Source organism: Sorex fumeus, unplaced genomic scaffold (genome assembly GCF_029834395.1).
Source record: "Sorex fumeus unplaced genomic scaffold, SorFum_2.1 ptg000044l, whole genome shotgun sequence".
In the NCBI taxonomy this organism is placed as follows: Eukaryota; Metazoa; Chordata; class Mammalia; order Eulipotyphla; family Soricidae; genus Sorex; species Sorex fumeus.
In genome coordinates this window covers 64,424,898-64,443,215 of record NW_026606101.1, presented here as the reverse complement: position 1 = coordinate 64,443,215, position 18,318 = coordinate 64,424,898, and the positions used below count along the sequence as shown (strand labels likewise).

At 42.5% G+C, this 18,318-nt stretch overlaps 1 protein-coding gene across 2 annotated transcripts in view; it reads left to right on the top strand.

Annotated features, from left to right (window-relative positions):
- The window catches only part of RYK (receptor like tyrosine kinase), an 83,270-nt gene extending 69,412 nt beyond the window's left edge, over positions 1-13,858 (top strand). For both annotated transcript variants that reach the window (XM_056121350.1, XM_056121349.1), the window contains exons 14-15: positions 11,525-11,661; positions 12,770-13,858. In XM_056121350.1, the coding sequence (XP_055977325.1) occupies positions 11,525-11,661; positions 12,770-12,881 (249 nt within the window). In that variant the 3' untranslated portion in view covers positions 12,882-13,858. The remainder of the gene's footprint in view (positions 1-11,524; positions 11,662-12,769) is intronic.
- Positions 13,859-18,318: the final 4,460 nt, after the last annotated feature.

Below are 18,318 nucleotides of genomic sequence, written 5' to 3'. Positions count from 1 at the left end.
GGGCCAGGTACTCTTTGTTTCTTTACTGACGAGATGGCATGTTGAATTTTGGAAGGGAGAACATTGGGAACGACATATCCATCATGCGGAATGTGGTATGTGGGCAAGTGGACGTGGCTATTAAAGAGATCTGAGTAAAAGTCATGAATAATCTTCTCCATTGCCCTTCTGGAAGATGTGATAGATCCATCAGAATGTCGGAGAGCAGTCATCTTGGTCTTGTAATTGGTAAAGGACAGGCGGGCATTACGAATGCTTTTCCTGGCTTCTGCCACATCTACCAGCACCGCTGCTCTCCTGTCTTTGAGGTTATCCTTGATGGCTTCTCTGCATAGTTTTGCCAGCTCGGATGTTCGCTTGTTGTTGCCTGAGGCATGTGCCAAGCCACATTGGCGAATAAGTTCAAGAGAGTTCGAAGAAAGGTGGTTTTTTGTGTTTATCTCTCTCTTGGCATTCCTGGCACAATCATGGAGGTGCTGAATCATTCGATCGTATTCCTCATCAATGTTGTCAATGACGGCATCTTCCCATGTTGCCGCAACAGAGCCAAAGAGCTCCCAGTTGGTGGTCATTCTGGGAATTCTCTTCTTAAACTTTGCATTCTTTTCTCCGCGTTCTGTTGGATATATAATGGAATTAATACATTCAGTGAGTTTACTGAACATCTTTTTCTGAGTAGAGATGAGGCAGTAATTGCTGTGATCCCAATACTAGTTTGAGAAGCAGGAAATAGATGTATTCTGTAGATCACACTCTACTAGTAGTCCATCTCATGCTAAGGGACTGGAGGGCTGCATGATTAGTCTTTGAGAAAAGGCAATGTTGAGGGGCCAGAGAGATTGTACCTCAAGTAAGGCACTCATGCATGCAACCAACCTGGGTTCAATCCCTGGCAACGCATTTGGTCCCCCGAGCCCTGCCAGGAGTGATCCCTGATTGCAGAGCGAGGACTAAGCCCTGAACACCATCAGGTGTGTCCCCAACCACCAAGCATCCTCCTACCCCCACCACTCCCCCCCACCAAAAAAAAAAAAAAGGAAAAAGAGAGGAGGGGAGGGGGGAGGGAGGGAGGCAGGGAGGGAGGGAGGGAGAGAGAGAGAGAAAACACTGGTGACAGCTAATACTTCAGAAGGGCGGCAGGATGGCCGGTACCTGTGGATGTTTGCAGATGGAAGATGGGGTATAGGCATCGCTTAGCTTAATGTCCTTATACATTTCTGTATGCTTAGACATGATGGGAAATATTTTGGTAACACTTATAATCAAATACTTCACAGTGAGTAAAATTTAGGTGATAAAGTTCTGCCAGTACAACAGCTTCTCTGAGTAATCTGATCTGCTTCACTTCCGCTGGGTATGCCCTGTACTAGCAGGAAAGTTTCTGTTGAGGATATGTGGCTTAATTAAGAAGATATTTTAGCATCACACTAGAACTTAGGGGGCTGGAGTGATAGTCCAGCAGGTAAGGTGTCTGATGTCCGTGTGGCCAAACTGGATTAGACAACTGGCACCCCATATAGTCTCCCAGACTCTCCAGGAGGATCTCTTGAACACTGAGCCAGGAGTAGGCCTTGAGTACTGCCAGGCATGGCCCCAAAACAAACAACAACAAAAAATGCATAGAATTTATTATTTTTATGGCTGTGGTATTGTATAAATTTTGTAAGCGTGTCTGTGTTCTTAAGTGTCTTCTTTGGGTTGGTGGTGTTGAGGTGGGGGCAAGGGGTGCAGTGAGGGCAGGGCCCTAAGATAACAGTGGAAGGAAATGTACAGCCTTTAGTGGGTGTGGTGTTGAAATCCAGTATTCATAGCATTGGCATTGTTATACAATTGTAAATCATGGTGAATAAAATTTAAAAAAGGGAAAGCAAAATAGTGTTCTAGCATATTACTAAAAAAAAATACTCTCTTTTAAGTAGGCTTCCTTTAGAATGCAGTCATACCATCACTTGACAACTATAAAAGGTAAAGGCTCTCCCGTTGATCGTCGATTTTCTCGAGCGGGCCCAGTAATGTCTCCATTGGAGACTTTGGTGTTACTGTGTCTGGCATATCGAGTACTCTCGGTAGCTTGCCGGGCTCTCCAAGAGGGGCGGAGGAATCGAACTCGGGTCGGCCATGTTGGCTGCTTGTAAGGCGAACGCCCTACCTGCTGTGCTATCGAGTGATAGCACAACTGTAGGGCGTTTGCCTTGCACGCAGCCAACATGGCTGACACGAGTTCGATTCCTCCGCCCCTCTCGGAGAGCCCGGCAAGCTACCGAGAGTATCTCGCCCGCACGGCAGAGCCTGGCAAGCTCCCCGTGACGTATTCGATATGCCAGACGCAGTAACAACAAAGTCTCCAATGGAGACGTTACTGGGCCTGCTCGAGCAAATCGACGAAAAACGGGAGGGCCTTAATTGACAACTATATTTGTTAAAAACAGTTGTTCAGGGGCAGGTGAGAAAATATAGTTGGTCAGGCACTTGCTTGCACCTGGCTGACCTGTGTTCATTCCCAGGCATGCCAAATGGCCCTTCATCCCCACCAGCAGCGATCCCCGAACACAGAGCCAGGAGTAAGCCCCAAGTACCGCCAGGTGCAGCCCAGAAACCAAAATTTTTTTTTTAAATTTTTATTGGTGAAACACCATGAGGTACAGTTGTAGGTTTACAAGTTTTTGTGCTTGGGTTTTGGTTATACAATGATCAAATACCCATCCCTCCACCAGTGCCCATTTTCCATCACCATGGATAATATCCCTCCTCCCCCATCCCCCCCATCCCACCCTGCCTCTGTGGCAGGCCATTCCCTTTTGTTCTCTCTCTCCTTTTGGGTGAAACCAAAAAATTTAAAACAGATACAATTATTCACTTGATGGGCTGGAGCGATAGCACAGTGGGTAAGGCGTTTGGCTTGCACGTGGCCGACCCAGTTGGCCCAGATTTGATTCCTCCGCCCTCTCGGAGAGCCTGGCAAGCTTCCAAGAGTATCTCGTCCGCACGGCAAAGCCTGGCAAGCTCCCCGTGACGTATTCAATATGCCAAACACAGTAACAAGTCTCACAGTGTTACTGGGCCCGCTCGAGCAAATCAGTGAACAATGGGAGGACAAGTGCAGTACAGCTATATTTTGAAAAGTCAGAAATTCGGGCTGGAGAACTGGGTAAGGCGCTTGCCTTGCGTACCTCTATTCAGGGTTCTGTTCCTGGCACCGCATATGATCCCCTGATCCCCACCAGGATTGATCCCTGTGCAAAGCCAGGTGTAAACCCTGAGCACTGCCAGTTGTCACTTGAAAAACTAAATTGAATTAACTTAAAAAGTTAACTAAGAAATTTTAATTTAAAAATGTATATTTATTATAAAATAATTAAAAAAATAAAAATCAGAAACTTTATGGTGGCTCTTAGAATTATTTTTGGGGGTTGGGAGGCTTCCAGTGGTGGCTAGGAGGTCCTTAAGCAGTTTCTGGCCACTGGGCCAGCGGTTCCAGCAGGGGCTCGGGTTGTGGTGCTGTTTGGAAGCAGGGGTGCTAGGAGTCCCCAGAGGTGCAGGGTCTCTAGATCTGTACGTCGCAGTGCTTGGGGGACCCTTTGGCACCAGGAATCAACCCGGGTCTCTAAGTTACTTTTAAATCATAATTACTTTTAGTATATACTGGTGTAAGCTTGCTTAAAATGTCTGTGACCCAAGTGCTATAACTACACTTTGATAGTGAGAATGCTGGTTGATTTACATTTAATGTGGTTAACTCTCTAAATATTCATGTTTTTCTTCTTTATACTTTTATTATGTTGTTTACATTTTGGGGTAGGACCTGAGAGTACTCCTGGCTTTTCATAGCAATCACTACTGGCAGTTCTTGAGAACCACACATGCTTTTCGTTAGCGTCATATAAGTTTTTGTATATAAATTTATATATGTATTTAAATACACACATATAAAATTCTCTGATATCTTTTGCTGGATAAATGAGATTGAAAAAATTAGGAATACCCTTTTGTTTCGTATGACTTTGATGTATTGGTGTAACAATTCTGTCTTTCCATTTTGTGGGAATTGTATATTTGTTGAATATTTTTTTTATTAATGTAGGAGTATTGCTATTTATTCAGCCATTGATTAGGCTGATTGAATTGGGCATGAACTCCACATTTGTTGAATTCTTAAAGTAAGGCACAAGTGTAATATATTTGCTCTTTAACTTTTTTTTTTTTTTGGGTCACACCCGGCAATGCTTAGGGGTTACTCCTGGCTCAGGGGACCATATGGGATGCTGGGAATTGAACCTGGGTTTGTTGCATGCAAGACAAACACCTTACCCACTGTGCTATCACTCTAACCCCAGCTCTTTAACATTTATATTAAAAATTTGTATACATTTTTCCTGTATGAACAGAGTGGGAAGTTTAAAACCTACATTATTGTACTTTGGGGCAAAAAACTTCAGGTAGAGTTGTAGACAAAATAAATAACCCCACTCCTACCAGAGTCCCTATTGTGTAAAATACACACTAGTGTTAATAACAAATGATATTACTGTCTGGAATGATAGCACAGTGGGTAGGGCGTTTGCCTTGCATGTGGCCAGCATGGCCAACCTGAGTTCAATTCCTCTGCCCCTCTCGGAGAGCCTAGCAAGCTACCGAGAGTTATCTCTCCCGCACAGCAAAGCCTGGCAAGCTCCCCATGACGTATTTGATATGCCAAACACAGTAACAAGTCTCACGATGTTACTGGGTCTGCTCGAGCAAATCAGTGAACAACGGGAGGACAGTGACAGTGATTACTGTCTTGGATGGGAAATCTCTTTCCATTAATATGTCCTTCACTTTTCTACATTTCTTTTTAGTTAGAAGCTTTACATGATATGTTTTTTGAAAACCTCTTAAAAATAAAATAATTTGCATCTCGGGTTGTCTTACAATTTCCTTGTATTTTGAGTGGAGGAGCCCATACCTGGCCCTGCTCAGAGACTGTTCCTGGATCTGTGCTCTGTGCCTGTGGGAGCACTCAGGGGCCGTGGGTCCTGGTGCGGGGATTTGAACCGTGCTGGGCCGCCTGGAGAGCAAGCAAGCACCTTTCTTCCTGTGCTGCGTCTCCCTTCTCACAGTTCCTCTTTTACTGGAAAGATTGAGTGCTTGAGTCTGTAAAGATTCTGGCAGTGTTGATAATCAGCCTTTAACTGTTGAGCTGAGGAAGTATGCACGGCTATTTTGACTTGTTATAAATCTCTAATATTATTCTAAGATACAACGTCATCATAGGCATTCTTAAGAATTTCTGGATATTGTTTTTATTCTGTTTTCATCAGATGTGGATACCACCATAAATTTTGTGTGTGTGACTTTCTTTTCCTTTATTTGAAAATGGTTTCTTGATTTATATCTTTGAATTACTTCACTATAGTAGCTAACGTAACTCTGTTAAGAAACTACCTTATAAGAGATCAAATGCAGTCAGGAATGCAGTTAAGAGTTTCTTGGTAGCTTTCTGAAAAGAGTATTACATTGTGCTTTCAGAATGTTTTTTGGGGGGAAACAAGTAAAGGAAATGATGGCCATGCTAATTTTATTAATGTGGTTTAGGTCATAGTGGAGATGTTTTAAGGTATTTGAACAGTTTTCAGAGTGCAGAGCAAACAGTACTGTGTTCTCTGCGCCTTTACATTATTTACTTTGTGAAATATAATACCTAGAAGGAGGTAGATTTATGAATTTACCTAGCATAATGCATCGTCCTACCTTGGGTTGCGCTGGGCCATAGGAAGCCAACCTCTACAGGAGAAACTCACATTCAGAATAAACTCCTAAATAGTTTATTTTTCAGGAGTTTATTAACAAATTATCTTTATTTTTTAATTTTTTTTATTAGTGAAACACCATGAGGTACAGTTATAGACTTACAAATTTTTGTGCTTGGGTTTCAGTTATACAATGATCAAGTACCTATCCCTCCAGCAGCGCCCATCCTCCACCACCACGGGTCCCAATATCCCTCCCACCCCCCACCCCCCCCATCCCACCCTGCCTCTGTGGCAGGGCATTCCCTTTTAACAAATTATCTTTAAGCATAAATAACGAATTACCCAGAATATCACAAGAGAGCCATGATAATGAAATAACCACTGTTTTGAAAGTTTAGGACATTTTTCCTCTATTAGACTTCATAACATTAGAATAATGTTCAGATTTACAGTGTTTGTTTTTATTATAGTTACATGTTTATCATGTAAATATTAATTTTGCATTAGGATAAACATTAAACATTAAAACATTAAGGCAAGGCTGGGGCGCTGGAGAAGTCCGGCCCTGGATTAATCTCGTGGCCCTCTGAGCATCACCAGGTATAGTCATGGAAGCCTGCCGGGTGGCTGGTGACCCTGATGATTCAAGGAAAAAGGGAAGTTGCACATTAACAGCATCATGAATGAGAAAAAGTGATTCTCACGTATTTTTAAGAATTCCCACTAAGTTCAGACAGGTGGAATTCACAAATGCTTTGGGAGACAGGATTTCTCAAGGCTGTTTTTTGCCTCATTATGTCTGAGGAAACCAGACGGCCCACGGCAGCTCTTTTGAAGCCATCTGAGAAAATCCAGTGTGAGATCTAGCTTTGGCCACATCTGCTCCCACCAGTCTGATCTGGAAATAAACGGCCTCTGTGTGTGCCCCCGCTGTTTCTGTCATTACGTGAGGTTGGGGATTGAGTGAACTTCCTCTCAGTGATCATCCAAGATCCCTGCCTTACAGAACAAACAATTCTGGCTCTTTGTATGAAACAGAAAAAGAAAATATTTAAAAACAGAAAACCCCAGAATTTTCTAATTTCACTCAAGTAAATCATTGCAATAGCTCTGTTACCTATTGACAATTGAGTTTTTAGTTAAAGTCTGCCCCCAAAAAGAAATTCCAGAGTGAACTTTGGTATGCGGATATTCACTAGACCTTTAAGGATGAATATATTTCGGATTATAAAATAGTAAAAATTGTGATGAAACAGGTACTAATTCACCATATGAAGTCATTATTGGAACAATACCAGAAAGAGTGAACCCCTTGAATGAAAAATAAAATTTTTTTAAGGATGAAAAGAAATGTAATTTTAAAAAATCTTAAATCCATTCCTAAATTTCTAGCTGTGTGGGGCCAGAGTGATAGTACAGTGTGTAGGGCGTTTGCTTTACACACAACCAACCCAGGTTTGGATATATTCTTGAGAGAAATTAAGAGCCTGTATAAACAGCAAGGTTACCTGTTTTCTGTGTGCTGAAAACTCAGTATTAAGATGTTTCCCCAAGATGATTATACTTAATTACAGTGAAAATCTTTGTAGATAGATTTTCAATCTCTCATATTAGAAATTGGTTCTAAAATGTATATGTAAGTGCAGTGGAACGAGAATATCAAAAGAACAAAATAAAATAAGTATAAAAACTAAGTAAAAGAACAGAGTTGAAGATTTGATTGCATATTACAGTAATGATGACAGTGGTTATTGTTATTAAGTAGACAGGCTCGTGAAATAGTTACTTTTAAATTGACTCATATGTATGGGAAAATACTTTGCAACAGAAGTGGAAAGATGATTCAGTGGGGAAAGATTTATTTTTTATGGTATTTTAGCGATGGGGGGTTGAGATAAGCGGGTTAGGGCAGGGGGTCGGTCATACCTATCAGTGCTTAGGGCTTATCCCAGGCTTTGTACTCAGGGATCACTTCTGGCAGTGCTCAAGAGACCATATTGGGGTCAGTATGCAATGCCAGGGATAGCTGGGGTCAGCTGTGTGTAAGGCAAGTACCTGCATCCTTGCATACTCTTACCAGCCCAAAGGATTCTCTTTTTTTTTAAATTTTTTATTTTAATATTTTTTATTTTTATAAAATTGTTCACAATAGTTTATTACATTCAGTATTTCGACACTAATCCCACCACCATTAAACCGTCCCACCACTATTATTTCAAATTTTCCCATTACCACCCAAGCTTGTCCCAAGATCAGGCCCTAAATAATTTATTTTGTACTGCTTGTTATGACTAATGCACTAAAAATGATCCCAAAAAGTTTCCTTAGAGGAAATTGTGTGACGGTTGTTGTGTCTCACCTGATCTTACAGGTTAAGCCTTGTGTGCTAATATATATATGCATATATATATATATATTTATACATATATATCACGATCATCCTGTGTTCGTCGATTGCCTCGAGCAGGCCCCAGTAACGTCTCCTTCATCCTAGCCCTGAGATTTTAAAAAGTGCCATATTCAAGCTCTTTCAGGGTCAGGAGAATGAGACCCATCATTGTTACTGGTATTTGGCATATTGGGTACCCCATGGGGAGTTTGCCAGACTCTGCCGTGACATAAATACATTTTTTCTTTTAATTGAGATTGGTTGCTTTTTTTTTTAAATTAGTGAAACACCATGAGGTACAGTTGTAGTAGACTTATAAACTTTCGTGCTTGGGTTTCAGTTATACAATGATCAAGTACCCATCCCTCCACCAGTGCCCATTCTCTACCACCAATGATCACAGTCCCGAAGGATTATCTTTTTTTTTTTCTTCATGATGAAGGATTATCTTTTAAACAGAAGTCCAAGAGCAGAAAATTTTCAGTATTTCTTTGTAGTAACAAAGTAATAACTCTGTATTTCTTTGTAGTACACAGAGTTGTTTAAAGATAAGATACCAAATCAAGATCTGTAAAACAGATTGACAATCGTTGTTGTTCATTGTTGTTCATAGATTTGCTCGAGTGGGCCCAGTAACATCTCCATTGTGACAATTGTTACTGTGTTTGGCATATCGAATACATGACGGGTAACTTGCCAGGCTTTGCTGTGTGTGCAAGATACTCTCAGTAGCTTGCCGGGCAGAGGAATCGAACTTGGCCGCTTGCAAGGCAAACGCCCTACCTGCTATGCTATTGCTCCGGCTTAGAAATAACCCATAGGCAAATGGATAAACTTTTGTTTTTACCAGATACTACTATTCTGCACTGAAAGCATGAATTGTTGATAAATGCTGCATCAAGAATGAATCTGGTTTTACTTTTCTCAGTGAAGCTAAAAATGGACAGTTTGAAATGATCCGGTTTCTAGTGACACAATCTCAGTGATTGGGGCTGAAAAAGGGAGGGTGTTTGCCCTGCATGTGGCCGACCCAGGTTCAATCCCCAGCGTCCCACATGGTCCCTTGAGCACATAGGTTTATGTTGATGGTGGCAGGGAAATGTTTCATATCCTCACGTTAAGAAGCTGTGAAATGATACCGTGGGGGAAGATGAATAGAAGAGCTAGTTATCCTCTGCAGGTTCCTTAAATGGAAATAGAGGTAAACTTTCCTAAAACTGGAAAAAAATAGCTTGACCTCATTGTTCCCTTTCCATCAACGTCAGACAAGGAAATTATAGAACACATGTGTCAAAAGTTTAAATGGTTCCGTTATCAGGAGCCCTTAAGAGCAAGTTTTCTACAAATCATCCTTGTGTGTTTGCTATTGTTTGGATTTTGGTTCTTCCCACATCCACCCCCCACCCCCCCCCACTTGCTGGTTGGTGAGCCAGCAAGTAATTAATCACTTTTGTTGGCTCTTAAATAAAAGAGGAAATAAAAGTTCAGTGTACTCTTTGACTTCATTGTTTCTTGGGGGGTGTTTGTTAGTGTTGCAATATGTAATGTGAGACCCATAGCCGGTACCATAACAGCGTGCAGATTACAATCTGAAGGATGGAGGCCAGTCTGTCGGCATAGTTGTTACGGTCCCTGTGTCCCCTGCAGCTCTGAGCCCCCCTCCTATGTTAGAGTGTCCCTCTGTAGTCAGTGAACGGGCTGTTCCCTTGTCCCAAGGGGCAGCATCTCACTTGCTCCCCGGTACTGTGGTATCTTCCTACAAAATCTGTTTAGGATTGATGACCCCCTACCATGGCTCTCACCTGGTGAGAGGGAGAAACACCTTGGCAACCAGTTTCACATCTCCGGGCTCTGGTTCCACCTGTGTAATAAAACCTCCCCGTGGAAATTGGATACTCCCCTGCAGTAGCAGGTTTAAGGGCAATTCCACGAGACTCGGGTTTATGTCTTTAGGTTTACGCATGTTGTTGAGGTGCTTGCAGTACCAAGTTTGTCAGCTCCTGGGAGGAGTATTTGTGAATGCAAAGGTTCACAAATGTGCTGCGCTTAGATATCTGTAAGCAGACTTCTTTTCTTGTTTGTTTTCTATGTATGTGGTTTTTGGGGTTCGTTTTCTTTGGGGTTGTGATCACGTCTTACTCCTGGCTCGATGTTCAGAGATCACCTTGGTGATCCTTGGGTGCTCATACCTGGTACCCGGGATCAGTCAGGGTTGGTTGCATGCGAGGCACCTTACCCCCATACTGTCTTTCCAGCCCCAGACTTGGTTTTGATGTGTAGGGGTTCTTTTTCTCATTTTTACCTCCCTCACTTACTTTAGATAGAATTTATGGCGGGACTCTCAGGCACTGTACTTGTTCTGCAGGAATCCTCTGCCAGTTCCTGCTGTTACAACATAGGAGTTACACGTTGGACTAGATCAGCGGGTATTCTTGGCTGAGTACTTCCCAGCCACACGGTAGCAGCTCGGTGTAGACAAGTTGCCAGGAGCCCTGGTGTAGCCAGTATTCTGCCCGAGTGGGGGCCCAGTGTAGTCACTGCTCTTGATTTCTGCCCTTGCCCATAGTTCATACTGATTTTCAGTTAATTTGTTCTTTCACTCAATCAAGATTGGGTGGTAGGCTTTAAGTTTAAATTAATTGACTCAGTAGAAACCCATGAAATCTTATATTTCATATAATTTGCATATTTTACTTAGGACATTTATTTTTCTGTTTGTTTCACTTGGGGGACACACCCAGCTGTGCTCAGGCTTTCTCCTGGCTCTGTGCTCAGTAATTACTCCTGGTGGTGCTTGGGGGATCTTATGGCTTGCCGGGGATCAAACCCCATGGCATGCAAGGCAAGCGCTCTACCCACTATACCATCTCTCTGGCCCCTCCTTTTTCAGTTTCTCATTATGCAGGTTATCTGTTATATTTAGCAAGTAGGGAAATCTTAGAAATAACAGTTTTGAGTTAGGGGAGAATTACAGCCAACAGCTAGTATTTGTTTACTAACAATTCTTGCCAGCAGATATAACTGCCTTAATTACAGAGTAATAATAAAAGCACTACATCCATAAAAATGCATCTGTTTTTTTTCTCCAGCAAGAGAAACTTACTGGGTACGGCACTTTTCTTTTCATAGATAATATTTTGTTGTTTTGGGGTCACACCCAAGCAGTGCTCACAGCCTGTTTTTGGCAGTGCTCTGGGAGCCATCCCTGGTCCTGGGGGTGGGACAGGGCCTGGCCACGTGTGAGCGTCATGCCTGCACCTTGACCTTGTCTCTCCAGCCCTGGCTTCTGTGTTGCATGTGTGAAGTTGGTTGTTCTGCTATTTCTGGTTCCTCTCTGATCAGAGGCAGCAGCACTCTTAGAGCTGTTTGGAATGTTCCCTCATCATCTTGCTTCTCTTTTCAGTGGGCCTTTGGAGTGACCCTTTGGGAGCTCATGACTCTGGGCCAGACGCCCTATGTGGACATCGACCCCTTTGAGATGGCAGCCTATCTGAAAGACGGTTACCGAATAGCCCAGCCAATCAACTGTCCCGATGAACTGTAAGTTTCACAGAGTTGGAAGGCACGCGTTTCATTCACCATATTAAAGAAGGGCGGGTGTACATATTCACAGAGACTTCCGTGTTTGAGAATGTCTCTTTGGACTTTTAGTTAATCTCGGAGAGACCCACACAGTCACTGAAACGCCTTCACTCTTGAACGCACTTGGCACACTAATGTACATAGTGAGAAGACGCTGCCTGCCATTTGGCTATTTGTGAGGAGTGAGGGACCTGACTTTTATTTGTGCAGCCTTAAGAACACCTGCGGTTATAACAAATCTTCGTTGTCATCTTGGCTTCTCAGTTGTGGCCGACTGACGTATAAGGAAGCACTGTGGGCTCGCGAGGAAGATGCTCCTAGCTCCTGCTCTGTCACACGGCTGCACACAGCTGGTCTTTCCTTGGAATGGAGTTGGAGTGCACAGTGGCTGTGATCTAGGTTCATAATCCTGGGAACGCTTCTGGCCATGGCAAAGTAGCAGTCTTGGCACTAATGTTACTGCAGATCCAGAGTTCTTGGTGCTAAGCTAAAGCTTCCTGTTCTTCCAGGTTCTTTGTCACAGATCTGAAATATAGGAAGGAGAATGATAGGTTATTTTATCTTGCTTTATGTATTTATATGAAATCTTGATATTTGATGGTAGCACTGCCCTCCCATTGTTCATCGATTTGCTTGAGGAGGCACCAGTAACGTCTCCATTGTGAGACTTGTTACTGTTTTTGTCATATCGAATATGTCACGGGTAGCTTGCCAGGCTTTGCCATGCGGGCGGAATACTCTCGGTAGCTTGCCAGGCTCTCTGAGAGGGACAGAGGAATCGAACCCAGGTGGCCACATGCAAGGCAAATGCCCTACCTGCTGTGCTATCGCTCCAGCCCATATATTGATATACTCAAGAATATTTAGATCCACACACAAGTTGGAGATCATTCATTTTTTGTTTTTCTTTTTATTGTAAAACTGCCAGAAATATATATCATTCCCTCCACACCCACATTTAGACCAGCATAACTAACATAAAACTGATGTATAAGGTTATGCTTAATAACAATAGCAAAAGGTTATGCTATTGTCTCTAGTCATTTTCCGTTTTTGTCCCTTTCAGGTTTGCTGTGATGGCTTGTTGCTGGGCCTTGGATCCAGAGGAGAGGCCCAAGTTCCAGCAGCTGGTGCAGTGTCTCACCGAGTTCCACGCAGCCCTGGGGGCCTATGTCTGACTCCTCTAGGTGCCACCTCACCCAAAGGAAGGTTCCCGTGGGACTCCACTCGGCTGGGCACAGGCGCTTTGTCTATCCTGAGGAACCCATGGCAGCACATCTGTCTTCCAGAACACCGTGCCTTAAAATGAATGCTTTAGAACCTGAACTCTGAAAAATGGACTTAATAATGTGGAATATTTTCTAGATAACAATTTTATTAGATTGAACTGAAAAGGTTTTGTAAATTTTTTGGCCAAAAAATTTTAAGACATAGTTACTTTGGATTAGGGGTACATTCTTAAAAAATAAATAAGTGGTTTTTTGTTTTGTTTTTTTAATTGTTTAAACAGATATTTTGAATAGCTATCTTAGTGCCAACCGCTTTTTACTTTTGGACTTCATCAAGATAATGTAGGTGATTCACCTTTAAAGTTTTCTTAAATATTTAACACTAGTCTTGGGAATGGTTTGTCTTCAAGATGCAGTACTTTTCTTGGAGGATGAAAACGAAGAACAGTTAGAGAACAAAAGAATTTTAATAATTTCTTAGAGATAGGAACTTCCCTTTCGCAGAAAATTGTTTCTAGAAAGGAAGGAAGGAAGGAAGGAAGGAAGGAAGGAAGGAAGGAAGGAAAGAAGGAAAGAGAGTCCTGCTTTCTTATTTTAGGGAAAGTAGAAATTTTCTAAATTTGGTAAATTTGCTTTCCCATGAGGCAGAAGTAGGTCTGGGACAGTCAGCAGTAAACAATGAGATTTTATTTATTTTTACTCTCTGGAAAAAGAGATAACAATTCCAGAACGTCAGATCATATTTCTAAGGTTAGGAATCACTTTTATTGTTGCACCTGGAATAGTGCTATGCACAGAGTGGGTGCTTTTGTTATTGTGGGTAAAGAAATGTAAACTGATCAATTTTGTGCTTATCTTCAATGCTGGCTTAAGTATAAAATTGTTTTTTAAGACACTTGAAAAATTAAAGGATTTGTTTTATATTATGACAGTGCTGAAAAAAAATTGTTCATAAGAACAAATGTGTCTGGTAAGTCTTTGAACAGCTGGATAGACCCCTTGGAGGGAGTGTGGGTGTGTGTTGGGCTGTTTCTGTGGGCTCTGTGCTCGGGAGGGAATCATGATGGTGCTTGGGGACCATATGTGGCACTAGGGATTGAACCTTAGAAATATGGGACTGGCGGCAGGTAGCCTGGTGGAAATCCAGGCCCCTGCCACTGGCTTGCCCAGGCAGGGCAGTTTTGGCACCTGGAGTGCCTACTTCCCTGGCCCTGAAGGTGCCTAACTTGGCAGAATTCATGCACTTCATACGAGTGCAAAGTGGTCTTGGTGCTGGCACTGGGCGTGCACAGTTCAGCCAAATTAAGCACCAGTGGCCCCAGGGGGCCCAGGCGGAGAGGTTTTTGTCACCGGCCATGGGTACCACAAGACAGAAACGTTTTATTTCATGTGATCCTTGCCCAAGAGCCCAAGTCCTAACAGACTCTGACTCCACTTTTATTACAAAGATGTTCCCCAACACTGAGACTCTTCTCCAGAGCCAGATAGAGAAAGCTCTGGATTTGTGCTTGGTTTTAGAAGCCTCTGTAAATAGGGGCTTGTGTGTATGTGTGTCCAGGTAAGTGCAGTATTTATAAATCATAGTTCTAGGTACAAGATGAATTCAGCCACAGTGCTGAACTCTGGCTGGCAATTAGTAACAGGAACTCTTAAGTTTGTTGACATGTTTATGCCTTTAGCCTTGTCTTTTGTGTTTATAAGCTCTTATTCCTGCAGATTTGCAGGTGGTTTTGAAAGTTCAAATATATTTTTCTTGCTGAGCCACTTGAAGTTATTGACATGGGAAGATAAGAGTGGTTATTAGGTTCTGATGACTGCTCTTCCATTGGTTTTGTCATAATTAATAGAGAACACGTTTAACAGAAAATGTGATTTTTCTGAAAAAATATTGATATGATATTATTAGATGACTGTTGTAACAGGGAGTTCTGTTAGATTCTGTCCTTTCCATTGTGAGAAAATTTTATTTGTAGAAATAAGGAAGATTGAGATATTCACTCCATATATACTTGCTGGATGCACTCTATATGTACTCTATGTTATAAATAAGATACGCAGGAACAAGATGGTGAGGGCCCTCCAGGTCATGCATTTTAGTTAGATGATGCAAATCATGTCATTAAATTTTGGTGAGTGCTATTAAAAATTAAACACAGTGGTATCAGAGAACACATTTAGATAATAATATTTAGCCAGACTTCCAAGCAGGTTAAAATATGAATTATAGGAAGCTAGCTATGAGAATATTGAACAGAATAACATAATTTGGGGTGCCTTAAATCAAACAAACTGGCCTTCAAGTCATACCCACTGTCTCTTACTTTCCAGCAACTTCTGTTGGAAGAAGAGGACTGAGGTGCGTTTGGCTAGAATGTAGGCTAGGAAATACAGAGTCTGGTTGGCACGGGAACAGAAAATAAATATTTCACTTATATTTTACTGTAAATATAGTGGGTTTTCACTCAAAGGGCTTGCGGGGGAGCTTTGGCTGTGTCAGGGCTTCCTACTGGCCATGTATCAAGGATCTCCTTGAGAACTTGGGGGTCCATATAGGTGCCAGGGATCGACCTCTTTGAATGTATGAGAGTGAAGTGCCTTACCTGCTGTACTAACTTTGGCCACATCGAGGATTTAAAAAACATTTTTGTTTCATAAATTTAAAAAAAAAATTTGTTTTTGGTTTTTGTGCCACATCTGGGAGTGTTAAGGGCTTATGCCTGGCTCTGGCCAGGGATCACTCCTTCAAGGCTCTGGGGACCATTTGGGGTGCTGGGAATTGAACTCGGGTCAGCTGCGTGCAAGGCAAGTGCCCTACCCACTGTACTATCCACTGCCCAGTCAACAATTTTGTTTTAAAAAAGGAGTGATATGTGGTGTGTGTGTGTGTGTGTGTGTGTGTGTGTGTGTGTGTGTGTGTTTTAAGAGTTTCTTTAAGAAACTATTACACAGTGAATTTGAAAAGAAGGAAACTGTTACATAATTTAGGAGAGAAATGTTTCATACCTGTTTGGGTAATATGAGATTGAAAGGGGTAGACTGGAGATCCATTTTTTGGTTTTTAATTTTTACTTGGGCTCCATGATTTATAAAACTGTTAAGAACTCAGGCATACAGTGTTCCAACTCCAATGTCAATATCCTTCCATCAGTGTCCAAGGTCCCCGCCCTGAACCACCTGCCTCTTTAGCAAACTTTTTGTTTCAGTTAATTTAGAAACATGCTTATTAATCATAGTAACTCAGGGCATTAAGGTACACGGTTATCTCACCTATACACCACCAAAGTGTCCTTTAGCAGTCCGCCTCATTTCTTCTCCCTTCCCCCTCACTCCCCACTTCTTGAAGTTTTCTGTAATCGAGGGCCAAGGGTGTATCATCACTTGGTACCTTCTATTCCCTTGTCTCCTTATGCTGTGTTCCTCGAAGATACCTTGAAAGGCAACAGACAGGATATGGATCCACTGGGTGTTGGGTGGTGGATTAGAGAAGGGAAGAATACTCAGGAAAGAATAATTAGTGATGACTAGTTGGTTTAGGGCTTCTGGTTGGATGGCCAAACTGTGTGCTGAGATGGAATTAACTATAAAGCAAGGAAAATCAATCATTTTACTTTTTTATGGGCCAGGTTTTTTTTTTTAAGTTTGTTGTTTAGGTTGTTTGTGTTTTCAGATAGTTGAGAGTCTGAAGTTCAGGGAAGAGATCTCTTTGAACATAGAAATATAGGAGCATATTACGTAGAGTCTATTTCAAGCCATGGTGTGGGAGGAACTGGCTTTGGAGAGAAAAGAAATGAAATGGCATCCTAAGACATCATATCACAGAGTGCAGTGAAGGAGGAAGAGAAGAAAAGACCCCCAAATGGCTGTGAGGCAGAAAAAAGCAACAGCAAAAACAGTAGGGTATCTCAGAAGCTTGAAGAAGAAAGTATTTCCGAGTGAGCAAGAAGCCTGAGTGGCCACTGGCCTTGTGGGGGTCACTGGCAGCAGCTCTACAGATTGAGACGGTTGAAGGATGAACCCAGGGGACTCCCTGGATCAGTGCTGTGGAGACTTTCGCTGGATGGAAACGGAACCAAGAAGTCTCTGGATCTCTGGAGAAGGAGAGTGTTGGTTTCTCACAGGCTAATGGAATGATCCAGATCCCTTTGGAATATGGTGTACTCCGCGTGATTTGGTTTACAAAGGATGAAAATCTTTCCTCACCCTGGTCCCTTTAGTTGTAGTAAAGATTATGTGTGATAATGTTTTTGTTGGAGAAGTGTGGGTAGTGGAAGGTGGTGCACACAACTTTTGAAATTCCCATTTTATGGAAACTGTCTCCAGGGCTGGCTTCCCTAAGAGTCTGCTCATCCTCCTCACTGCCATCTTTTGCCTCTTGGCTACCAAACTTGTTAAACTGGTTTTACTTGTTACCCAACCCTCCTGCCTTGTCAAGTTAGGCTTCCTAAAACTCTGGCACCGTCCCCAATATCAAACCATCCAGTGATTTCTCAGTGTCAAGGTTGAACTCAGCCTCCCCCTTCTCTGCAGTTCTGCTTCCTGCTCTTCCCCATGGCACCTCTTCCTGGCTGAATGCATCCTGTTGTTCCGCCGCCCCCCCCCCCCCCCCCCCGCCAGATCTCTGCTCCACTCGGGACCCCTCATACCCCACCCACTCCCTGACTCTGGAGTTCCTTTTCAGCCTGGCTGCCTGGGCTTGCACCTCACTACTGGCCCTTGTATTCCATGGACAGAGGAACTTAGTTGTGAATCTCCATTGCATGCTTAGCACAGGATAGGTTTGAATATTTAAAATATTGATGAGTAAAAATATCTTAATTTGCACAAAAGCGCAGTTGCAGAAGCTTTTTAAAATTCTGCTGATTTCTTAAAGCATGTGAAGTACTGTGTATGTTATCAATGTTCTATTTTTAATTCAGATTTAAAGAATTTTATTTAATATAAACCATGAATAGCACAGTGGGTAGGGCATTTGCCTTGCATGCGGCCAACCCGGATTTGATTCTTCCGTCCCCCTCAGAGAGCCCGACAAACTACCAAGAGTATCTCACCTTCACGGCAGAAACTGGCAAGCTACATACAGTGGTGTATTCAGCATGCCAAAAACAGTAACAACAAGTCTCACGATGGATACATTACTGGTGCCCGATTGAGCAAATCGATCAACAATGAGAGGACAGTGCTATAAACCACGAAATAATGAGATGGTTGGTTAGGAAAGACCTAACCAACTGTTTGCACCTCCTTTTCCAGCCACGTTTTATTTTTGTATTGTAGTTAAGTAACATGATTTCAGTAGTGTTGACTAGCATGGATGATTTTGATGAACGGTTTACTGCGACTTCACCGCCAAGGTGCCCAGGGCCTTCCACCTCTGTTCTTATGTCAC